Raw genomic sequence first — 25501 nt, 5'->3', positions numbered from 1 at the left:
TATTGTATATATTACTTTGTAGGATTGTATACATTACATATTGTATATATTACTTTGTACATTATACTTCAAAAATATTATTAGAGTTTTATATTTTCCCTTCTAGATAATATAAAAAATAATTAATGCATAGTTAAATAATAGAGGAAATGCACAATGCACGTATATCATATTTATCTAATCTGATAGTCAAATATACGGTATTAAATTTTAAAAAATTGCTAATTAGAGAATAATTTTAAATATTTTTTGTCAGAATAATTGATTAAATATGTAAATTATTTGAGACTATTATGCAATAAGTATGAAATGTTCACAAAGTTTCACCGAATTTTTATTTTGGTTCAACTAATTCTAGCTCACTAGGAAAAAATAGCTCAAATTAGTACAGATCAGCATAAGAAATGAAATACTATTTTAGATTTTATGAATATCAAACCCCAGATACATTATTTCTATTTTTAAATAATTATTTTCACATAAGTTCAAAACTTTTAATGCCTTAGTTTATGATTTACCAGAATACTTGAAATGAAAGTGAAATTCGCAATAAAAATTATTTGTACAATATTGTCTGTTGTACACCATACAAATTTTCATAAACTTCACACTCAAATAATGATTTCTTATTATTTATACATTTGTGCTACAAAGTTCAAATACTAATAATTAAATTCTGAACTGTGATAAAATGGAAACTGCATATTATTATATTATTTGCATTAAAAATCATAAAATTTTACTTTTATTTTAAGAAGCATTTTATTTTGAAGTACCAAAATCAAATTCGAGAAACTAGATTGCATTTTCAAAACATCTCTGAGAATCTATTAGAGTATGTAATATTTTATTTTGTAAGTATTTGTTTTTCCTACAAGCTTGGCATCGCATTCCTTGAAGTTTAACGATGCGTTATTCTTCACAGTCGAAAGATATCTTCAACAGTGTAGAACAAATACTATGTTAACATTTCTGCTAGGAAATGGTCTTTGGTATTTACACTTGGAAAATAAAAAAATGTAAAATATATGAAAATGAGGCTGCTACAAAACTATAAAAGAAGATTCTATTACCAAAGCTACTATGTACGTTTATGAATATAACGTATTAGTATCAGCAAAATTTATATCAGAAACTTTTTTTTTTATTTCTAATGGCAGATTACAAAGACAACTGTAGACAGAACAAGCAAAAATGAAAGAAAACAGCAAAACTAAAAAGGAGTCCATAGTATAATCCATAAATCTATTTTGTGTCTCCCAGTATCTCTCCCAGAATGATCTAGCATCAAGTACAGGGCGTCCCAGATATGAGGCATCCATTTCCTCATGAAGTCTACACAATTTACAAAAATTAGAAACATAGATATTAATATTTAAATTTCAACAGCAAAAGCTAATATGAATGTAAATCATCAGTTCCCAAAGTAAGCCCTGACTGCAGCATAGGCCTACACAGCCTAGACTCTACAGAGACTCCAAAACATTCTGTAATTTCTCATAATAATATTTTTACGTCATAAAAATAAGAAAAATGAACATTAAGGTACTCCGAAAAAAGTCTTTGCGTAAGGCGTTAGTCTAAATTTCGCCTCTCTAAAAAGCATTATAAAATTTCGCTGTAGCTGTTGATTTCACTCAGTCATACATTGTACCACAATCCAGATATTTTTTCAAAGCATTTATACCATTGTTACACGAACATCTCAATATTATCCAGAAATGCACAGTTTTCGGTTGTGGTAAGCTTTAAGTCAAGAGACTGTAGACACGACAATGCTTTTTTATCTGAGAGTAAGCACGATTTCTAGTTCTTGATGTATAGCTGCACCTCAAATAGGCTAGAGTAAATTAAATTGAAGACTGTTGGAAAGATCATGATTAACTAAGATTACGTAATGCAATTATTGGAAAAATTATTCGATAATCGAATTGAATTGTCTTCATTCGTTATACATTTTGTTTGTTTGGTCTTTTACATCAAAATACCTAATCGGCAAAATCTGACTACATTCAGTATTATCATCAATAGTGGATGTTTAAGAATGTTTCACTATACACCCCTTTTTAAATTCTGTACTTAGTAGGATAATTTTAAACTTCTACTGTATGCAGAAGAATGTTTTAATGGATTTTAGTCTACATAACACTTGCAATTAGAAAAGTAAACCACGCACAAGTAAAGACGCAATATTAGCAAGATCAGTAAATACCTGTCAATTAAAGTTTGTATTGCAGAAATTTAGAAAAAAGCAATATCTAATTACATGAATTATATGTATTACATGCATCTGCATGAAAAGTTCAACTTACACTGAAAACCAATCTTTCTACTAAAGCCTCAATTAGAAATTTTAAGGAACATCGCATAAACGGCAATGATATATCAAATGTTTTATAACTAACTATAAGGAAATTCTACTTCAAGCAGCAATATATATATATATATATATAATAAACTTTAACATTACACTCATTGCGTTATTCTGTTTGAAATTCTTACAGATAATAGTGCTAGCGAAAGTTCACATCCTAACTTTTAAGAAAATATGTCTACGCCTTTTTTATTCTGATGTATTTCCCTAAATATTAATATAAATTTACCAACACATATAATTTAAAGCTAGAATTTTAAAGTAATTATTACAGCAAATTTTCGAATAGATCGATTTCTGTTTATTTATAGTTTAGAAAATAATTTCCTCGGCGATTGAGCTTTTACAATACACATTTAATAAACCGGAGCAAGAATATTTTTTCCAGGTCAGAACCGCCCACGCTGCAGCGTTGTTTCGATCTGGACGTACTACGAGGGAATAGAAATTAATCCATTTAAACATCTACCTGTGTTGGTTAGAGTACCTAGCAGTCGGGAACTACAACAAAACACGACTTCGACCCTTAAAAATAAGCAAATTAACAAATGAAAAAAGAAAAAAAAAAAAATAAATAAATAAATAAATATAAATCACGAGGCGTGGGGAGGGACACAACCTCATGGTTTGGTCGTTTGTGAACCGTTCTGCCTCGACAAAAGAGGTTCGTTCTTTCGTTAGTCCACGCGTGAAACAATGGCCAACGGTCACGGTCAGTTGATGATGATCCCGGTGACGAGAAGGCCGCCTGTGATGAACTGCTAGATACGTTCGAGTACATTACGCTTACTTTTGCAGTCAGCCTCTGCCATGTGGTTGAGTTTATGCTCAATCAAAATTATTCCAGTGAGCTGTTGATTGAGGATAGTTTGCATAACTGTAACAACATTACTTTGTAATCAGTTTTGTTATCCAATGAACCGGATAATATTGACACTCTGTGGTGACAATGCAATTTATTGCTAATCACAAACTATTTCTATAACAATACAATGCAATCTATTCCTTCAATAATATCCTGTCCGCTGAAAGAAGAGAATAATTTCTTAAGGAATTGTCAACTTAATGTCTTTTGGTACTTTGAAGTGAGTTTCCGGTTACGGCTGTCTCTGTATTTAAAACAAAGCATGGTCGAGGATAAAATATTAGCAGTTCGGTTGAAGTAGATATGATGCAACTTAGCGCTAAGAAATTCATAAATTAATGAGCAGTTTGTTCTTCCGTATATGCAATATACAGTGCCTGCCTATTAGATAACAGCATTTTGTTCTGATAGACGAATTTCCTCACAGTAGGTTAAGATTCCATTTTAAAGATAATAAAAGTCATCGAGTTTTCAGATCTTATATATTTATGTAGGAATACACAAATTTAGTAGCCATCATAAATATCATGGAGAAAAGTCTCATATGTGCGATTGAATCTAATGCCTCTGACTAGAGTTTCGACGATGAATTAAAGATATCAGAACAAAATGCTTGATAACTTGAAATAAGAAATTCATTTGTATCCTAATTAGCCTCGGAGAATAAATAATGTATGATCAACAGGATTTCCTTCCGTATTGAATGCGTAAAAAGTACATTATCATCAAAAATGAAATTTTTATTCATTCTTGCTCGAGGAAAAAAAATGACAATTACTTAATCCACTTTAAATACAGCCCTAATACATTTATTAGAGAAATAATTACATTATAGTTTTAGCATTAATAAATCAGAAATTCAGAAAATGAGAATGTCTAAGAATATTTTTCTTATATTAAGTATTATGAGGAATTTCGTAAGTATTTTTGCTATACGCATCGTTTTATTCGTATCGTTATACCTGTTGAAAACCGAAAATCTATCTAAATGTTTTATTTTATTTCTAGCAATCGCATTATTAAGCTTCTACCTTTTTTTTCCCAATTTTTATTTAAAACAGAGATTTTATCTTCCTTTTACAAAAAACAAATTAAAAAATAAATGTTGGAAAGAACATTAAAAAGAACAAATAATCAGATGTATTTCAAACCTTATGACTTGTTCGTTCTAACATTCTAAATGACAAAGTATTTAAAATTTACTGAAAATTGGATTTTTAAATGAAGATGAATCATTAGGTAAGCATGTGTAGGCTCCATCAACTGTCTCAATAGAAAACAATTATTATTATTTTTTTTACTTTAGTTATTTTTCAGATTTTACTTAATAGCCGATTTCAATCGCTCTCTGAGTGGAATTGGACTTTAAAGTAATTTGTTCAGACAAAAATATAACGCATTATTATTCAGTGTAGATAATCGTTTAGAGGCACTTAAAATTAAAAAAAATTCTTTGCAGTGAAAAATCACAAAAATAAGATATTCAAAATAATCTCTCGGTAATTATTATATCGTAGTGTAGAAACTCGATTTAAGAAAATGTATAACAAATTAATTCATTAGAGAAAGATTATAACGAGTTAATTTAATTTAAATGTTCTTTAATAAAAATATGCAAATAAAGACTATATAGAACTATCCCCCATTATAGTTAAATTTTCTCTTTAACTAACTGGTAATTAAATGGAACATACAGAAAAAAAAAGGGAAGACGAAGAAGAAAGAATAAAATTTTCTTGTATTTTCAACTGTGATTATGTGAATTAGATTGGATTTCAACTGTAGATTGGAATGGATTTCAACAGTTGGATTGGATTGCATATCAACTGTGGATTGGAATGATTTCAACAGTTGGATTGGATTGCATATCAACTGTGATTATGTGAATTGGTGGACAAATTGAAAATCATGATACCAGTTCCGAATTACAAATACTAGATGCACGCTATTGTATTTACCTATACAATAACATTCGTGATTCTAAAAATAGCCACTATTTCATTTATTCTTAAATATAATGAATCTTTATCAATGAAATTATTCAAGAGATATGAGTTTTATATAGCTCCAAAGTGAAGCTCAAATATCTTGAGGGCGAAACTGTAGCAAACTCTCATATATCCACGCAGAAATCACACAATTTCTGAGATGAACAACAACAACAAAATAATAATAAATAAAATAAAGGAAAAGAAACAAACTTCTGAGTATTAGGAGTGATAAAATGCGTTTATAATAATAAAGCATTACACGATTAAATGTTATACGTACTATTATTAGTTAACCAAGGTCAGGGGGAGAAAGTAGGCTAACATCAAAGGAATCAACATAATTGATCATTAGTGGAGTTTTATTTAATTACTTTTTGCTCAAAGGGTGATGACTTTTCCCATCACAATCCTCTGAACTGTCACACTGTTTATTTTTCAATATATGCTTAGAACTTGCTTTTCGAGGATTAAGTGAAAATTTATCTAAGATTCTTTGTTACGAGATGTCAGTAACTGACAAGCGAATCGAAGTATCTAGGAAGCAATGAGGCGCACGAAGAACTGACTACCAGCTATAAGAGGATTTGATGTTGGCTAAAGGTTTCTTGAATTCCTAATCTCTCTTAAGTGCTCAATCGCTTTCAACCGCAAGTGTAGCTACCAGAAAAGAACTTAATATAATGTATAAAATAGTTACAACATGTAGTCTCAGAACTGGATTGGATATCCTGGAATTCGCTTTTACAAAAATATTGCATAATATTTTAGATTCCATAATTTTTCAGGACGTTCATAATATTTCTAAGGCTTAGTTGCAGAACATTTATGATTACCAAATTTGTGATAAACGCATATTATTAGCCTAAAGGAGCATTAGCCCAGAAGAGTTATTAGTCTCGAAACGGCATTTTGTGTCGAATCACTAAAAGAATTGAATCACTTTTAAATTGTTGCCACCAAATATTACAGCCTTGAATCATATTTAAAGAAATTAAATGATGAAGAATCTGCATGAATGTATGCTTGTATGACGATATGTGTGTTTATTGTCATAAAACGACGGTACCTAGAGCCATCAAATTTTGAATTACGTAATCCTACACGAACATGGGCACCTGGAAGCCCGAATTTTGATTTCCAAATTTATTTTATTATCTATTTCATATTTTGTAAAAAATTTAACGAATTTTTGATTAACAAATTTAACGATTTCAAAGCGAGCAATAACAACACTACACACACACACACACACAACAAACAAAAAAAAAAAAAAAAAAAAAAAAAAAAATTCCAGCGCGTGAAACTGTTTATCGGATATTCTAAAGTTGTTATAATATGTTGTTTTTAAATATTTTTAACCAAAAGGGGCGTTAGCCCAAATGCTTTCGAAACGTGCATGTGTGTGTTAACAAAACAAACGCTCCTTTGGGTGTAACATAAAATCTGAAAGCTTTCAGACTTTTTAAAATTCTTTTTATGATCTTTAAATATCGCTGCAAACTGAAATAAAAACAAATAATAGTAAATTTGTCTGTCACATATTGTTATTATAAGATATATAGAATTATATAGATTATATAGAATTTTTATAAATCTCTATAGAAAAGATGACCAATGTTACTAATTTTATTTCTGCTATAAAATAAAAGCAGTGCAAAAATACATTTTTAGCATTATGCTTCTTTTATAGGCTATTTAATATATGCTTCAGAATTATAACTAATTCTTTTAATTAATTTCGTTCCTTAAAAACGTATTCATTTAAACTTATAAAGTTGAAAAATAAGCTATTTGAATCAATGCAAAATTAGTTTACCAATTTGCGCCAACTCCTTCAATGTAGCATATACTATAAATATTCACAAAGTTGTTTATATAACAGAAGAAATTTTTTTATAAGCTAGACTTCCAAAATTTCGTATCTCCTCAATAAAGAGGAAAGATATTTTAATTAGTAAATAAACCAGGATTTTCAACGAAACCATCAATGCATGATAAAGTATCAGGAGACGACCGTCAAAAGATGCACATTTCGAAAAATAACAGCAGGGCTTTCCTATTCTCTTTCTTTTGCATCTAGAAAGTGAACATACATATGTTCTTAAAAAGAACTAAAAAATGTTTTAACAGCATGGTATGTTTTCCACTAATGGAAAATCGAACTCGATGCTCGTCTAAATGAGTACTGAACTACTAAATTTGAATAATTTTGTATCAAATTTTAACTTTTCTGTCATATCGTTTCCTCTTTTCCATTATCTGAAGATAATTACTATAAATAATGTTCCGAAAAGAAGATATCCATGCCTAGGTTCATTAACTATGACCTAGCCTTATAGTTACAAAGTGTCTTAAAAGAAATTAAAGAATTTTTATGAAAATAGTTTGAAAACAGAGGGTGAAAAGATTTTGTAGAAACAAAATTTAATTTTTTGATAGAGGCCAAAGAGTAAAAATGCAATTAGGAAAATATTCCTTTTAATAGAATGTATGGAAAACAAAAATTCTATATCTTTACGTGCCAAATTCACGGGTATATTCCTAATATATTGAAGAATTTTTGATCGTGCTGTTTTTTCTCCTAATACTGACGTAATTTTAAGACAATAGGGAGCAGCTACAAAACAAAGATTGCTTATTTTGAAGATTAATATGTCAGGTAAAACAGCACTCATGATGGAATTTTTAGCTGCAAGTATTTACGAATACTTCCGCAAAATTTTGCACATGAAAATATTTATTTCGATTCGCAAAATTAGGTAAAAAGGAGAGTAGATTTTTTAATAGAATTTATCGATTTCGATGGCAATGAGATACAAGTCCCTCCTCTTCAGAAGCCCACCAGCTTCTGAAGAGGAGGTAAAGTTGCTGAACACTGGTAGTTCGGTCCGAGGTTCGAATTCCGCGAACGGTTGGCTGTAGGGGCGATATCGTGGTTTTTCCCATGTGTAACGTGTATACAAACCAGTTTTCTTACATTAAAAAATCTGCAACTAAGGCTGTAGGGTTAGAATCAGTATTTAAAAAAATAGATTGAAGACAGGTTTTTCAAAACCTCTTCTATTTTCTTTTTCATTTGAAATTCTTTAATGTTGGCACAGCATAATTCAGCGTATTAAAGTGAAATGTACAAAGACTATACCACTCAGAGAGCCATGTAATAAAAAATTAAGTAGTTATGAATAATATTCTAGACTAAATTTTGAAATCCCTGTAACTTGATTCTCCATACGAGAAAAAATAGTTAATGTCGTTAGTGGGTTCACAATTCTAATCATTTTATTATAAATTTATTAATATTAGTTTGTAGAGTCCTCTTGGATAACTCGTGTGTGAGAACTGTAAGAGTAGTAACTGCACAAAAGAAGGGTTAGAAGTACCCTTTATTAACTCTTTAAACTTTACAATGCGTCAGCTTGACTCTAACAAACTACGCCTCTGCTTGAGTGGTAACAGAAATCAAAACGAATTAACTAAAGACTTAAGATATGTACAAGTCGTCGAACTAAACCACAGGGCTCAGAATACTTCCTGTTTCTTAAACCCCCGAGGAAAACTAGTGGCAGCAAGTAAATGCAATTAAGCCACGCGAACCAGCGATAACTCTGGAGAGCAGACGCTTAAGCAACAGAAGTGACGGCAATAGTCTAACTAACTCTCTTTCCTACTGAACCTCTGTTTTTAAACTTTTTCTTCAAGGTGGAATTTGCATTTCTTCACATGCGCTACCAAATTTAAATCTTCTGGTGCTGACAATTAGGAGGAATGAAGGCTTATAGGAAAGAATAAGAAATTAAATAAAATTGGTTATTTGAAATAAGTATAAATCCGTACAAGTTTTCTAATTTTATATAACCCTATTTAACTGTTTTACGAAATTCAACGTCCATTATTAATTTTTCACCATTTCGGGTTCAGTGTTTCTAATAATAAATATAATTTAAATTCAAGGCTAACTTTTTACTTAAAAGAGATGATGAGCAATTATTTTATTATACAAGCGTATTTCTTATTGTTAGTAATGTGTATAAATGCAGCGGCAGAAACTATAAATTAAGATTTTTGAGATAAAATTATTTCCTTTACATTTTGATAATTTTGTGCCACGGTATCATCTCAGAAGAGGAAGACTTGCTTTCAAATTCGGTCAGTCGTCCTCAGCATTCAAAAGCAGGAAATTTTTCCCGATAAAAACGAGAAAGGCCTATTACTTTATCACAATAAACAATACTTTCATAATTGAGGAAGGTTTCAAGAAAGGCCACCTATCAACCAATTCCCGACGACTGCGTATCACATGTGCATTTCAGACGCCATATTGTAAGATAGGGTGTGATTCAATGTGGCCCGAAATGCTGCTTAGACACAATGCAAGAGAAATAATTAGGAGGGATAACTGAATAATTGAAATATTTTTCAACCCGTAAAATAATCTCGAATATGGCTCCGAAACAATGCGACATTTGCTTGAATTCTAAAATAAAAGGTTCAGAGGGCATGCAGGTATACTGAAAAAATTACTGCGTGTTCGGAATGAATTTAAGTTGCCCAACAAAGGCTATAATCTGACATATACCTATTCTCCCTGGATTAGATGCAAGAAAATTACTGGAGTTTTTCGCATCCTTTATATTCGCTAAATCTAAAGCAATATTTGTTGAATAATAAGTACTTTAACTCATACGGATGTAATATGGGCAGGGCAAAGTATTTTTTGTTTTAGTGGAGAGTTTCATTTTAATAAATTGAAATTATCATCCTTTTAATGATGCTTTCCAGGTTGAAACTTTCTATATCTTTATTATTTATTGTCTTCTTAAGAAAGTATTTAAAGTGAATCCTTTTGCATTATTTTATGTACAGACTTTTAATTTGTGATGCTTCTATTAAGTGAAGGGAATCTATTATTCTTGAAAGAATCATCTACACTGAGCGGTAAACTTTGTAATTTGGGTATCATTATATATATATATGTATGTATGTGTGTGTGTGTATGTGTGTGTGTAACCTGTTGGTCATATTTTGAAACAAATAATTAAACTAAACATCTTACCTTGAGATAAGTAAATATGTTTACTTTAAAAAATTAAACAAAAAATGAAAAATTACCCTAATATGCTTTTTAAATGTTAGGTTTCGCACATAAAGTTAATATGATTTTCTGAAGACTATTTTAAGGAAGAAAAATGATATCTTATAATATATATATATATATATAATATATATATATATATAATATATATATATATATATATATATATATATTTTATAAGATGTCATTTTTCTTCCTTAAATGTATGTTATATATATATATATAACATACATATATATATATGTGTGTATTAGTGTGTTAGCATTTATGACAGGAAGTATTTTAACATTTTACCTCGAATCCTGAAATTATTAAAAATCCTTTACTGAATCTATATAAAAAAGGCAATGTCCTAAAACAAACAGAAATAGAAGAAATATTAGAATCCGTGTGTTAGTATTCAATACAGTAATTTCGTTTTCAAGGAATTAAGGTTTAAATCCCTTCTAGCAAAACTTGAAATTGTAAAGTGAGATGAAATTTACATAATCATTGCACTGAGGATATGGGAAAGTTCACATGAACAAGTACGTAGAACGAACAACTAAGATTGTGCTCTAAATTGAGAAATGGATTACGATCTTCTTCCAGTCAAAGAAGGTGGAATGTTGTCAGACGCGCTTGAGCGGAAAATCGTATTACCAAGTTCGAAGAATATCAAGGTTCTGTAAAAATCTCCCATCTGTTATTAAAAATTGATCTCTCAAACAGAAGTTGGAAATTGTTTACTCGAGGCAAGGCATAAAACTATATAAAGTTTAAAATACTTTGAATTGTGATAATTAAATGCGGCTCTCCAAAAGATTCTCGTGTAGCATTTGAAAGCGATAATTTGAAGATGAGGAGCAAGAATTATGATATTAAAATTAATAAACTACTTAATCATTTATACTTAAAATTAAACGTTAGTCCGGAAAGTGTTCGTTTAGTACAAAAAAGAAAAACTCATGATTCGTAAATGTTTATTAATATTATATACATGAAATATGTGATAAAAATCCAATGTGTTTCAAATACTAGTAATGAATTCAAAATGTTTAATTCTTGGTTCTTCTAAACATGTTTTTGTTACAATCGAAAATTGAAAAATTCACTGAAACCTAAAAGAAAAGAAATTAAACTAGGTGATGATTTTTCTTGTTCACTTATTAATTGTGTTTTAGAAACCCAATATTTCCTCTACATTAATTAAAAACCTTTGAGGAGTTAAGAAGGTTTCAAACATGCAATGCCTCAATAGTTATTTTGAAAATTATTACATTTCTTATAGCAGTTGCGCTAAATATTCCATTTGTAACTTAATTGCTTTAATTTTACATAATCAATTATTACAAGAAATATATTTTTACATATTTATCATGCCTCCTTTAACAAAAATTTTCGTTACAGGTATTAGATAATTAAAACTGTGACAAATGTAAACAAGAGGATTTGATTTTTGATAATAAATGTGGCTCAGTGTCCTTGTCAAATGCTTCATTATTCATAGAAATTAGATTGACGATTATGTAAAATCCAGTATATAGTCCTGTTTGAAAAATACATTTTTCTTCACTTATTGTGACCCAAAATAAAAGCTACTGAAGATTGTTTTGAATAACAAATCGTTTCTCTCGTCTTTTTTTATCAGCTTTTTCTTCCCACTTTTTCCTTTTTCTTCCTTTTTTCATAGAAACAGAAATGCATTCTTAAGTTTCATAAAAACTATGCATTTCTATTTCATAGAATGCATCATAATATGTATAGTGTCAGCATATTATAGAGAACATCAGTCTTTTAAGATCTTTAGGTAAAGTAAATTTATACAACACATACTAAGGGGTCTATTTAATTTTTTAATCTAGTCCATGACGTACACAAGGATGTCTTTAAGAAGATACATTTGGCTTCCAGATGAAACTTCCATCCTGTCTCAGAAATAAAGATGAAAAATCACCCTCACGGCAAGAATGGCGATGAACTATTTTAGCATCTCGAGTGTTCTGATTAGGAGTCATGTCATGTCTTCTGGCCTTCGTATCTGCGGATATCATATTCCAGAGACATATTTGATGTGAACAGTCGGTTTGTATTGTTTCAGGTTAGATGACTCAGATTGCTTGATATAGCTACTTAACCTATATTACTTACTATATTATATACACACATTCTGGACCCTCAAGCTATTTATTCAATTGAATACGGAATGTCGCATTTTAGAACATTTACTCAAAAATGCTATTTTATTATGATTTACAGATTATTATGTAAACTTACATCCAAGTCAACAAGTCATTTAATTTTATACTTTTAAAATGATTTTTTTAGCAGATAACGCATACCACTCCTGCTGTCAAAACAGTTCTAAAGTCAAATTATTACCGTAATTTAAACTTTTAATGCATAAGTTAAAACCGTTTGTAACAAGAAACTTTCTGATTTCAAAATTTAATCTTTCTTTGTGATTGCCGCATATTTTAGTACGTAGATTCCATTACAGTTATATTAGATTGTGCTTAAAAAAGATGAATTATTATTCTCAAGTGAGAATATTTAAAAGCAGTGAAAACTTCACATTGAAAGATAATTTAATTTGTTGAACATATACTCATGTTCTGCGTTACCTTGCTGCTTTCAAAATTTATTCTGATTATCATTTAAGAATACATAATGTAAATAACTAAGTATTACGCTACATATATAAAAATTATAAAAACTTAGGAAATAAAATAAATTATATGAGTATCCAACGTATCTTTTTTTTTTTTCATTTCTAAACAACAAGAAAACGCGTACTTAATAAGTCGTACTAATTATTTGATTGTCATACATTATTAAAAATTGTCATCATTTCATCTTATTTGCACTTATTTTGTGTAAGTTTTGAGCGTGGATTTAAAAAGAAATTAACAAATTATTTTAGTTACTTTTAAGTTAAAATAGTTCGTTCTTCAATTAAGAACATTTCTTTTTTCTTTTTTAGAAGTGAACTTCAATTTGTTTTTATTTTATGCAATCTGTCATTATCCAAGTAAGTTTATTTTTAACATAATAATTTCAAATTGCATACGTAAGTACTAAAATATAATTGTACAAAAAATAAACAAATTCGAATAGGAAGCAAATTATCCTCATATTTGTAGAATTTAGATGCATTACCAATATGTATTCGATGCAAGACACGGCACGGATTGAAGCATGTGTTTTATTTAACATTTTAAAATTTAAAAATATTTTTTTTCTTAATGTTTTTAAATACGCATAAATATAGCATTTACTGTTTGCTTTTTGATTTTAACCATATGAATTAAATACAAATAAATGTATTATACCGTAACATATAAATTTTACAATTACTTTAGTTGCATTACTTAACGCAGATTAAACAAACCAAACGTAATATAATTTATTGGCTACAGATTTTATATTTCAAAAAAATCTACATGTTATCAATTCATGATAAAACATACTTTAAATGTACAGTATTGTTACATGAAATTTATGCATGAACGAACTGATTCCATCTAGCTAAACATTCATTTAATCAGATTTAATTTACATACCATTTAGAAGATCAAGTTTTCGGAGCAAGAAAACAGTAGAACTTAATACGTAAAAGAATATTCCAAATATAATATCAGGTATTACATGCAACATGGCGCTTAGTGGTAAACAAGCATCAACAAAGTCATGAAGTTCTTCTCTGAAACTCGAATTCTCTAAACACTTTCCGCAAACGATCAGGATAAAATTTAGACTTCGCAGAGAAGATTCAAGGACAAATTAAATTGCAGTAATACTTGCTCTACGTAAACGTGGTGTGGTTTACGTAATGTATTAGTATAATTTTCATCTCTAGACTTTGATAACAAGCACAAATTGTTTTATATAAATATTACCAACATTAATTAGTGAAAGCAAAGATTTTCCTCTTTTCTAGAAATGTTTGAATTTTCTCTAATTACAGAGGTTTTAGCAAAAACCTTTACTAATGCCTAATGCACATAAAAACCTTCTAATCCTTACAGCTTTTATTCTAACTGCTTTTCGCTTAAAAACAAATGATTTTCTTTACAAAGGTTCGTAACATATGACATTAGAAACAGTGGTACCGTAAATGTTCATAATGTTGTATATACACTATAAGTTAAGTGAATTAAATTCATTAGACATTATCATTTGGCTATATTATTTAAGTAAATACGGAAATTATTATGAAGTGCGTTTATTTTTTTAATATTTTGCTTCATTGAGGAAATTTAATAACAGCGAGTTGAAAGACAAATGAATTTTATTACTTTGCGTCGAACAGCAATACTGTAAAGAACTGCCAAGCCACATGAAACTTTAAGTGCTATATATTTTTTTTAGAATGCGAGTATATGCTGTAGACTCCTTGGATGAAATTTATGTAACTTTATGTAATGTAAAGGCCAAAATATTGTAAAGACTCCATTAAAGACATTTTTAACATAAAAATAAGTTTTCAGAGACGAAAGATAATACTAAAGTAGGTATGTTAGAATTTTTATGCATTAATCGGTCAAATAATCAAGTGAATATATTAAGGCTTAACTTCGGTAAAAAGACGTTAAGCTAAAATTAGCAGGAATTATATTTACATCTGTTTGTATTTTAAAAAAGCATCTTTCAGTACATTAAAACAATGCACTATTTTTTTCAAGTATTTCACGTATTCTCTTAATCAGTACACCATAATGCACAATGCATACCTTTAATGTGATTTTACATGGATAATTCATCAAAATATTTTCTGCCTTATATTTCATATGGTATACATATAGTATATAAATCTGTACAATCAAATAAAAATTATCAATGATAAAACATTTTTCGAGAAAAAGCTAAAGTTTTCTGATTTCGCAAAAGAAGCACTAATATTAAACGGAAAAGTGTTTAAAAGGTTATATAAAAAATATAAAAAGTCTATAAATAATTATTAAGTTTAAAAGTCTATATATATATATATATATATATATATAATGTTTTTTATATTTATTAAATTAATGAGTTATTTCATGCTGCGCGATGTTCAAAGTACTATTCTAACAAAGCGCAGTAATATGGTATTTAATGTTTTAAAGAAATAATTATTTACATTTAAGTAATTTTTTAGAACTGTAGAAGATGTGTAAAATACATAATAAAAAAACTATCAGAACGACGTTTAATGAAAAAGACTTTTCTTCTGTTTAAAGTAATACCATATTTAACAAATAATTTACTTTCAGAAAATTATTAAACAAATGTGTCTTCAAACGAAGGAAATTTTATGCTGTTAGCCTTCCTCCATGATATATAATAAAGAAATGATGAATTCATTATGATGCAGACCCTATTTTTTAATGTTTGATCAACATTTCATAGCTCATGATAACACTTGAGATAAAATATACGTAACAATAATTATAGTAACAACAAAGCGCGTCTAAGAAAGCGTAGGCTATGAAGTCTAAGAAAAGAATAAAAATTAATTAGTTACGTCTGATCATTTTACTTCATTGCTGCTTTGTTAAATATTTTCTTCAGTTTTCAATCAAATGGGATTGGAAGTGAAGATCTTACTTTTTAATTTAAATAGTATTAAAATGTGAATTTGTTCCTTTGTTTATCAGATGTATAAATATAAACAGACACCATTTATCTGTTTCTCCGCGATGGTTTCGATTGCTTTCTTTCGTCTGAAGAATGTACTTGATAGAATGATCATCATTCCGGAAGAGAACAATGATTAATTATTCCATTTATTAAAATAATTCAAATCGAAAACCAACTCACCGTTGACAATGTGTAACTTCTGTAGCACATAGAGAAGGGAGGCTATGAAATGACCCACCATAGCCAGAGCGAAACGTCCGAATTCCATCGTGGAACACAATACAAAAACAACACACACATACACACTCGACCAGATTTCAGACCAACAGATCGTACCCAACAGCAACAGCGGTAGCCAGTGCTCCACTAACGCTGTTCGCTAGTCCGTCAGCAACTCTGTTCTGCCACCAGCCATCTCTACTTACAAGGTCAATGATGCGCGGCAACTCGAAACTATTGTCAGACCAGGAAAGGAGAAGCAGCATCGCTCCACGGCGGCACGAGGCGAAGTGGCTTCTAGGTTGCTCCTGGGGTCTGTCTGCACTGCACGTGAGCGTGTTCGGGGGTGTAAAGGGCATGCAGTGTGAGAGACAAGTGACGGGGGTAGGATGATTGCGATGGCAATATTATGACCTGCGATGGAGTTACTACCCACTATTTCGTGTGGCGTCACGCATTTATAGTTTTGCCGAGAAAAAACTCCAGGAATTCAAATTCAGTATATTTTAGTCACGTTATGCGATCGCCATCATTAGGTACAGTTTAAAAACAAGGTGATGTTTAAAATTCCCATAAAGAATCGGAGATATTTCTTTATATACATTACTCATGTTCTGATATTTCCCTCACCTTTTCTTCTTTCCACTCTGTGATAAATATTTTTGGAGTCTTGGGAGAAGGGGTTGTACGATTTTAGATGATATGAGTTACATGGTCAGCTTCTAAGTGACATAAATATCAATGAACAGATTAAATTTTTGTAGTATCAGATCCTCGTGTAAATTCTCTTGATCTCAAAAAATGATTAATTAAATTTAAAATTTACGTGAATGGTCGGATTTTAAATCCGATAAGATGTAAGGCTAAAGTTAATTTAATACAAAATATACACGCCCAGTGGTCCTACAAAGCTGGACACTAAGATAGGCTTAATTGGAGCCTGAAGCAGTAAAAAGATAGGCGATCCTAATAGAAAGTCGGAAAATTATTTTGAGCTATTAATACATTTTTTACCAAAATGTATTAAACGAACTGAAATAAATTACAAGATGTACTTTTTGACTCATTTTGGTGATCTGCTGTTTTCCAAAAGAAATTTAATCCTATTAAAAATAAAAAAATATATATTGTAACATGATTGAAATGCTGCTATTTTCAAGTCATCTTGAAGAACTTAACAAATCTTCCAAAACTTTTGCTTCTACACTAAAGCAAAATTTTATTTTTTCAGTAAGCTGTTGATAAAGTTTATTAAATTCAACCGAAAATCCTTATAAATAAAAGTAAATAATAACAATATTTTAAGGGAATCTGAAGCTCTTACAAATGTTTAAGTCAAATCATTTGCATAACTCCCATAGTAATTGTCCTATTAATGGCCGAATGGCAGCTAATTACTCGTAGTTCGAGTTGGGCTTGACTTCAGACAAGCAGGCTGGGTGAGGGGTTGATTTTCCTAGTTTTCCTTATGTATAACGTGAATATGATACAGTTCCCTTTAAATTTCTCCACGAAAGCATCCCTGTCCTCAGTTAAAGAGTCTTCGGTTGCTTTACTATATTCAAAGAACCTAATAAAATTTTAAAATGTGATAATTATCACAGAATGGTTTCTTAATTACACGCATTTGTTAAAATTGGGAGCAACAAGTAGCTGTTAAATTACATTAAAAACTAATTCGTCCCTAAACTTCTCCAAAATTTTAACATTACTTCTGAAAAATTTATCAACTTTTGTACAATTATTTTTCATAAGTTCTAAATAATTTTGGAAAAAAAAAATTTCTCAAATTTTTCAAAAGCAAGAATATGATGAAAAGCATAGAAGAATGCGCAAATCTAGTGATAAAATAACACATGTGTATGAATTGTACCTTTCAAGAATATTATATAATTTTCTTTGTTAACTTAATGAAATTAAAATATATGTAAAAAACATCTGCAATATTCAGAAATTCTGCGATTATGTTTTTGTTTATAAAATAAATAAAATTTATATCATAATAAATCTGAGAACTAAAATGAAAGCTAGAAATTAACAGTTGACTAAAATGGATGAAAGGGACACATTCGAATTTGAGCTCTGTTACTAAACAAAAGTGAAACTTGGCGTGAAAGTATTTTGCAGAAATCCTCGATATATTTCAAAGTAATCAGACACATATTCGGTTTCAATAAAGCAATGGATAAAATTGTTAGCAAATGGACTATAAAAAGTTAATACTTTTTCAAGGATGTGCCTTAAAATTGTTTTTTTTTTTTTTTACCGTGTGATGCGAAGCAGTCTTAGGATATTATCTCCCAGGAAATAAATTTTGTAATTAGGCTCTAAATCCTAGATCACTAATGTCGTATTTCCTTTCTAATTTTACAGTAAACGATTTTCTTCTGTGGATTGTTTTCACGCAGCAATTTATATTTGTATTTTACTAAAATTCTTGATCTGTAAAAAAATGTCATATTTTCTCTCTGATCTTACTGCAAACGACTTTTATTTTCTGTCGCTTGCTTCCAAGCAGCAATTTATATTTGTATTTTACTAAAATTCTTTATCTGAAGTTCGGGCAAATAAACCTCAGCAGGTTTATTTGCCCGATACGGGTCGACGACAGGAAATGAAGCCTTTTCTCTTGCCTTGTGTTTGCTTAAAGTCCTTTCCTTAGGTTATGATTTATCTCAGCAGCAAGAAGAAAAAACATGAGATTTAAAAACTGAGTGGAAGTAATTTAGAATTTTGGAACAACAATATGTTTTTTGAATGGCAATTTCTAGGAAATTAAAGAACCTGAAATGGAGATTCAAATATTTTATTGCTTGCTATTTATGCTGAAAATGCAGTAATGGCTTTAAAAACAGATCGCTTTCGTTTTCAGTGAATTATTTTTACTTTTATTTTAGTTTATTTATTTTGATTTTTATCTCTATTCCTTCAAACTTTATTTTTCACAATATATTTGATTTCTGAACGAATTTTTAAACTTAAAGCAAAAATACGAAGCGTATATCATACATCTCCTACAGCTGAAAAATTAATGCCAACTAGACATTGCTTCTTACAATAAATTACCACTTAACATGTTTCACACAGAGTAACATTGTGTTAACGATTTATGTTTAGGTCAGAATTTTGGATTTCAGTTATTTTTACCTCAAGACAGAAATAATTTAGTAAACTTAAATTTAGTAAGAACTTGCGATTTCATAAAGAATTTTCTGAAGATTTGGATTTTTGTCGTACTTTTTGTCATTTATTAAGTTATGTTTTGTCATTTCGATATGAACTAGGATATTTCTTTCAAAATGTTTTGAGGCGAATTCATGTCGGATAATAAATTATTTATACAGAGTGAATTTCTAAAAAATAACTAAAATTATTAAATTTTTGGGCCAATAATTATAGTTTGCTGTTACATAATATATAAAATTATGATGTATTTTAAAATCAGATATTTTTCATCATTATAGTGATTTTTTCATACTAAATTTACAAATTGATAATGATGCAAATCATACCTTACGAAAAAGAATACTAAAATGTATTATTAGAAAGCAACTGACTAGTTATGCATCATAATAATTTAAAAAATATTCACTCAAATTGCACAATAATTAATGTAGGAATGTATGTAATTTATATCTACGTGTATCCTTCTCTAATTATTAATAGTTTAAATTTAAATTCAGAAACAGATGAATAATCGTATAGCGAAAAGTATTCGTAAAACGCTGCAGAAATTTGAAAAATTATTAAAAAACGTTTAAAATATGCGACGCTTATTTAATTACAGTAATTGAATTTTAAAATGTCTACTAATTTTATTTCGATAAAATTGCTATTGTTATATTAGGTTAATGACATTTTATAAAGCATTTCGAATTTTGTTATTCGATAACATGCAAAAAAATGGTTATTGGACCTTGCTCATTTTTAAAATTGCTGAGCTAAGTGAATATACAATTTTCTTGAATAGTTAAGTGGGGAATTTTTTAAAAACTTCATCATTAAATGAGACTAATACGAGTCTAATAATTAAGTTATCACCTCTATGTCATAGAATCTCAGTTAGTTACAAGAAAGATTCGTTGACGGAACGTAGTGCAAAAAATATTAAATCTAAAGAAATATTATTTATTATGCATATGATTTTCGGAAAAGTTCTACGTTTCTTCTAAAAAAATTAAATAACTGTAATTTAAGTTTACTAAAGAAGATCTAGAAATCTAAACTAGCTAGAAAATCAAAGCAGTTCTTAATGCCTGTTGATATGCTGCAAATATATTAAACTGTAATCTATGGTAGGGCTTCTATCATAGTTTTATATTCAAGACATCAAATGTTTAATAAATATCGAATATTTTATCTGTATGTTTCAGTAATTCATGTCTAATTTCCAAAACACGTATCTTTACAAAATAACATTATGGTTCTTTTAATTAAAATTACAATTTTCGATTAAGTATTTTCTTCGCAAAGTTTCTATTCAAACATTGTATGTCACTAGACGCAGCAACTTACTTGCTTCACACAGCAGATGTCTTTCTTAATTCATAAAGTAGACATTTACGAATTAAGAAAAACAACGAGTCAAAGAGTTTGCCTTCTATACATATCTAGAACATGCCGATTTTCCATAAATCCTTGACACATTGAAGCAAATGAAATCCTTAGTCAACAGACAGGAAAACAGGTGACAAGGAAATTTTTTAAAATCTTATCTTTATCCTGCTTAAAAAAACCCCAAAAGTCTTTCTTTTCCTTCAAAGCGTAAGGGGGGGCCGGTGCCTATATCTTTCTAAAGGATGTATGAAGAAAAAAGAACAAAACAAAAAAAGAAATTTCCTTTACGTCTAGAGGTAGATCATGATTGCTTAACAGATACGCTACGTTTGACTTTGGTTGGAAAGTTTCAGAGTTTCACGGAGAGTGAGAAAGGAATGTTATTATAATTTGCTCGAGAAACGCTCATTGAGGGTAAATTTTCTCAAGGTTTGTGGTTGTTAACTTTCCAAAGAACGAAATAGTTGCGGTGTTGTAAATGCTGGGAACAAAAACTGGTTGAGCTAATACTTCCCAAAAAGAAGTATTATTTAATCATAAGCATTATTTCATCCCCATGTATATTTGTTTTAACAATAAATCATTTATATGCGTAAATAAAATAATATACATGCAACAAGTCTTGAAAATTTCAATTAAAAGTTTTCGCATTTACTTGCAAGCAAAGTCTTGCTATCATTAGTAAGCAAAGAATTCAAACGTGATCTTATATTATTCACAGAATTCATCAAACTATTCATCAAACAAATCAGCATTCGGGAAACGTAAAATGCTAAGAATAACGTAATTGAAAGCCGAATAATATCTAGCGTAGCTAGATGCCATCACTCAGAAAAACCAACCATGCCGCAATATGTCAAAATGTTTTAAATGGAAGAACCATTTTGCAGTTATAAAGCTTCTTTTTTATGCAGAAAGATAACTTGAACCTCCTTCTCTGTGCAAGAAAGTCTTTTAAAAACCTTGAAAGTTCAATAACATTGAGAAGATCTAAGATCCTTAAAGTATATGTGGGACAGACTCTTTACTTCAGCCAATGATAAGAACACTTTCTTTGATTGAAAGGCCTTTTTTTTCTCTTGAGAAGGAGCGGATCACAAAGATTTCTATAGTTTTAATGGAAATGGAAATGATTTTTAGGCTTTGATAACCTTTGTAAACCAAAGCAATCTGCATTCTTAATTTTAATTTTACTTCCTAAATTTCTTTATACTTATTTTTGTTACATACTGTCAATTAGAAAAGAAATCTTATTAATTCAAAATTTTCCGGAAAAATTCCTATTAAAACTTACAATAACTTTGAAACTATAATACCGTATAATAGAATATTTAAAGCTAAATCTGTTTTTATTCTTTAAAGAGGACGTTTATTTTCATTTTGAATAAGTCCGATGGAAAGGTATCGTGGTCCTGTATTGCATAAGTTTATATACTTCCGAAAAGTAAAAACTTTCTAGCAGCCAAATATGTTATTATGTGAAATTCTTTTGCATAAAAATATAATATTTCAATCTGAGGAACAAAAGTTGCAAATTATTGGCTGTGCCGTCTTCTCTTCCTGAGTAATGCCTTTGCATTTCTTTAGGAAAAAAGAAAATGTCTGCATATATCCCCTTCAAATTAGAATATTTACAATTTATAACTATAAATTTAGAAACTTTACTTAAGAGACATTTCCTACGGAGATTTAAATACAACGGACTGCAAAGAAAAATCCAAAATTTATTTCTTATATATTTATATCCGAAAGAAAAAAAAATGATGTTGTTTATTACAAAGAATAAATCTGATATATAGTTTTATTGAACGGTCAAAATTTAGAGATTAGGTTTCACAATTCCGAAAAAGCACTTTAGTTTAGCTTTTGAAATAGAAAGATATTTATTGAATCTTTACCTCAGTTTTGAAATTTACAGTCTTTTTATTGATGCTAATCCTCTTAGAGACCTTCTAAATTCAAGTACTTTACTCCTTTACTTGAAAAGCATATTTCACGAAATTACTTAGTAAAGTAAGCATAACAACGTACGCCAACCATTGAGATTTTATATATAATTTCTACTACATGTGTTTTAATGAAATATTCGAAAGTGCAATTCTGTTCGAAGTAATGGAAAATGTTGTAAAAAAAGGAATGAAGGTAAAAAAGTCTACTTCATTAGTTTTAAAAATTATACTTATATTAATGTTTACAGAAAAGGTATATCCATTTTTATTTCTTTTATTCTAGAAGTTCTTAGACTGTATCCTTCCCAGCACTTTTATAGGAAACAGATATCTTATTCATTTGGTACATTTCAAGCTGTCTCATAATTTCACTATTCTAAGGAGATTTAAAGAATTTGTTTCAATTATATTAATCTACTGCTTTAAGAATATATGTTCGATGACAATAAATCAATCTAACAAGTGTGGCAGGTCATTTTTTCCACTATCCCATAATTTAAACCGAAATTTATTACACAATTGACCGCTGAAGAAAAAATGGTTACCCGCTCGAAATTTTGCCAGATTTGTGTCAAAGGATACTCATTACTCCTCGGAAACTCATCCAACGTCTTAAAACTGTCGATCAACATACTTTCCTATGGTAAAGTATATTGCTGCATCTTGCATATTGCCGTGCTGCTGCATGTTGGGTTGATGTTTCTAACAAATATTTTTTCAGAGTCACGATTCAGTTCGCAGATTCTACAAGCTTGACCAATTAGACAGTTTGTTGTTTCAACAAGATGAGTACTGTTTCCAAACATTCAGGTGTAACTGCATCTCTGAAGAAACGACAAAGGAATTCAACTAGAAAACTGGTTACATATTAAATTTTCTGAAGGCTGCTTCTAAAACTGTAAAAATATTTAGTAATGCAAATCTCTAATCGTAAAGGAAAGAAACAAATGAACTCTGCAAAAATTTACTGCTTAAGTAGTGTCCATCGAAAACATCGCTGCAAGAGCATCGTGGACGAAAACGTCGCGGAGAAAACAATGCAAGGTGAAAACGTCGTCGAGCAAAAACATCGTGGGAGAAAACAAAGCAAGTAAAAACACAGCAATTTTAAAACAGAGTGGTATAAAACATTGCCATATGTAGTTTTAACATAGCGTCGTAAAAAATGTTATGGTTGAAAATAAAGCATGACGCTTGACAATAATGTCGCAGACATGCGTTTTTCAGATTTTAAAAGTTGTAACTATATATTTGCATAAATATTTGTGAGTGCAAGAAGAATTGAGGAATATTTTTACATATATATTTCATATTTTTGGATTAATTAATAATTTTTTGCCAAAACAGCAAAAAAGGAAACTTGAACATTCAAAATCTGAAAATGATTTGAGAAAATTAATTCTACCCATAGCAGTTAACAAAATTTTAAAATATATGTACTTAACCAGCCCAAGTCATTATTTAATTAATCTCTATGAAGTTGTATTGGTAGTTTTTCATGAAAAATATTGTCAAAAAATTAGAAAAGGGAAGAGGAGTAACTGCATGAGGTTACCTATATTAAAATTATTTAACTAATTAATAAAACTAGATTTAATTTTTACCAAAATAATATCATATTAAAAATGAAAGAATATCATATTAAAAATGAAAGAAAATTATTTTATAATTAATTAAACAATTTTAATATGATGCTGATGTTTTAAGAAGAAGTATTCAAGAATGTTTTGATTGGCGAAGATGTTTTCGCCTTGTATTGTTCCTTCACGATGTTTGCGCGCTATATTTTCGTATGTAACCGCTTAATTGTTTATTTTATGGCTAATAACTTTTGATAACAAGATTATGAATCACGAGTAGCAGCAAAATATATCTTAATAAGGATATTTTAGATTATGACAAAGCATACTATCTGTCTACTGGAAGGAATGGTTTTGTAGGGAACTTTCTAAGGAAATGGAGTTATGTTTCTCCATAACTCATGACACCAGACTATTTTTCAGAAAAGAACACGGGATGAACTACTAGTGCTCAGCAGTCTTAGACATTCGACCTTTGGTGGGCCACATGTAGCATGGAAATATAAGAGATTAAGCATATACGATTATAGAATCTTTCTTTAGAAACTACTGAAATCTCATTATACAGGGTTAACCCCTTGAGTGGTGTAGAATCAGGCCTTATGTAAAATAAGATAAAGCTGAAATCTATTTCTCTCTTATTTAAACCATTTTTCGCTACTTAAATATTTTAAGATTGGAAGTTTGCAGTGCCGGTTGAATGGATACTAATTTCGAATATTTTATGAAACATTTGTATTACAATGAACCGTCAGCTTTTTGAAGACTTCGAATACTTTTCTTAATCCTTATAAACGCGTAAATATTCTCTGCTTCGCGTGCGACGCAAATCTATTTGTCTATTTGAAGAAAGCTTTCCCTTTGCGGAATCTTATCAAAGCATGTCGAATGGGCAATAAATTTTACAGACCAAAACAGATGCGTTCTTAAAAGCTAAAGTACGTAAGCTAGCTTTAATACAGGGACTTGCTATTTAATTTGGAAAGAAACTTTTAGGTTCAGTTAATGTTATCATAATAGTAAAACTGTGAGAGTAGCAGCATTTGCTCTGAACTGCCACATAATTATCATAAAATGTATTTCTTTCTTATATATACATATATGTATATTGTGCGTGTGTATATAGAGAGAGAAGTTTATAAGCTTTTCTTAATTTTATTACTATGTGCTCCTTTGCAAAGTAAGTTTGAGCACTTGCATCAATCCATGTTAGGGATTTTCATTACAAAATTTTAAGTTCTTCCAAGTTAAGACATTTAGCAGTTATTAATTTTTT

The 25501-nt window shown here is 29.4% G+C and overlaps 1 protein-coding gene across 4 annotated transcripts in view; it reads right to left on the bottom strand.

The window, feature by feature from the left end:
- The window catches only part of LOC118190329 (uncharacterized), a 315144-nt gene that overhangs the window by 52851 nt on the left and 236792 nt on the right, over positions 1–25501 (bottom strand). Inside the window, exon 1 of one of the 4 annotated variants that reach the window (XM_035361032.2) lies at positions 16101–16404. The exons of the other annotated variants lie outside the window; for them this stretch is intronic. Within the exon in view, the coding sequence (XP_035216923.1) occupies positions 16101–16188 (88 nt within the window). The 5' untranslated portion in view covers positions 16189–16404. Of the gene's footprint in view, positions 1–16100; positions 16405–25501 lie in introns of those variants that run through there. 4 annotated transcript variants of the gene reach the window in all.

This window comes from Stegodyphus dumicola, chromosome 6 (assembly GCF_044657685.1).
Source record: "Stegodyphus dumicola isolate Sdum_Otavi_A_Nest chromosome 6, ASM4465768v1".
Taxonomy (NCBI): domain Eukaryota; kingdom Metazoa; phylum Arthropoda; class Arachnida; order Araneae; family Eresidae; genus Stegodyphus; species Stegodyphus dumicola.
Note: the sequence above shows the minus strand (reverse complement) of the source record. Positions and strands in the feature narration are given on the sequence as shown.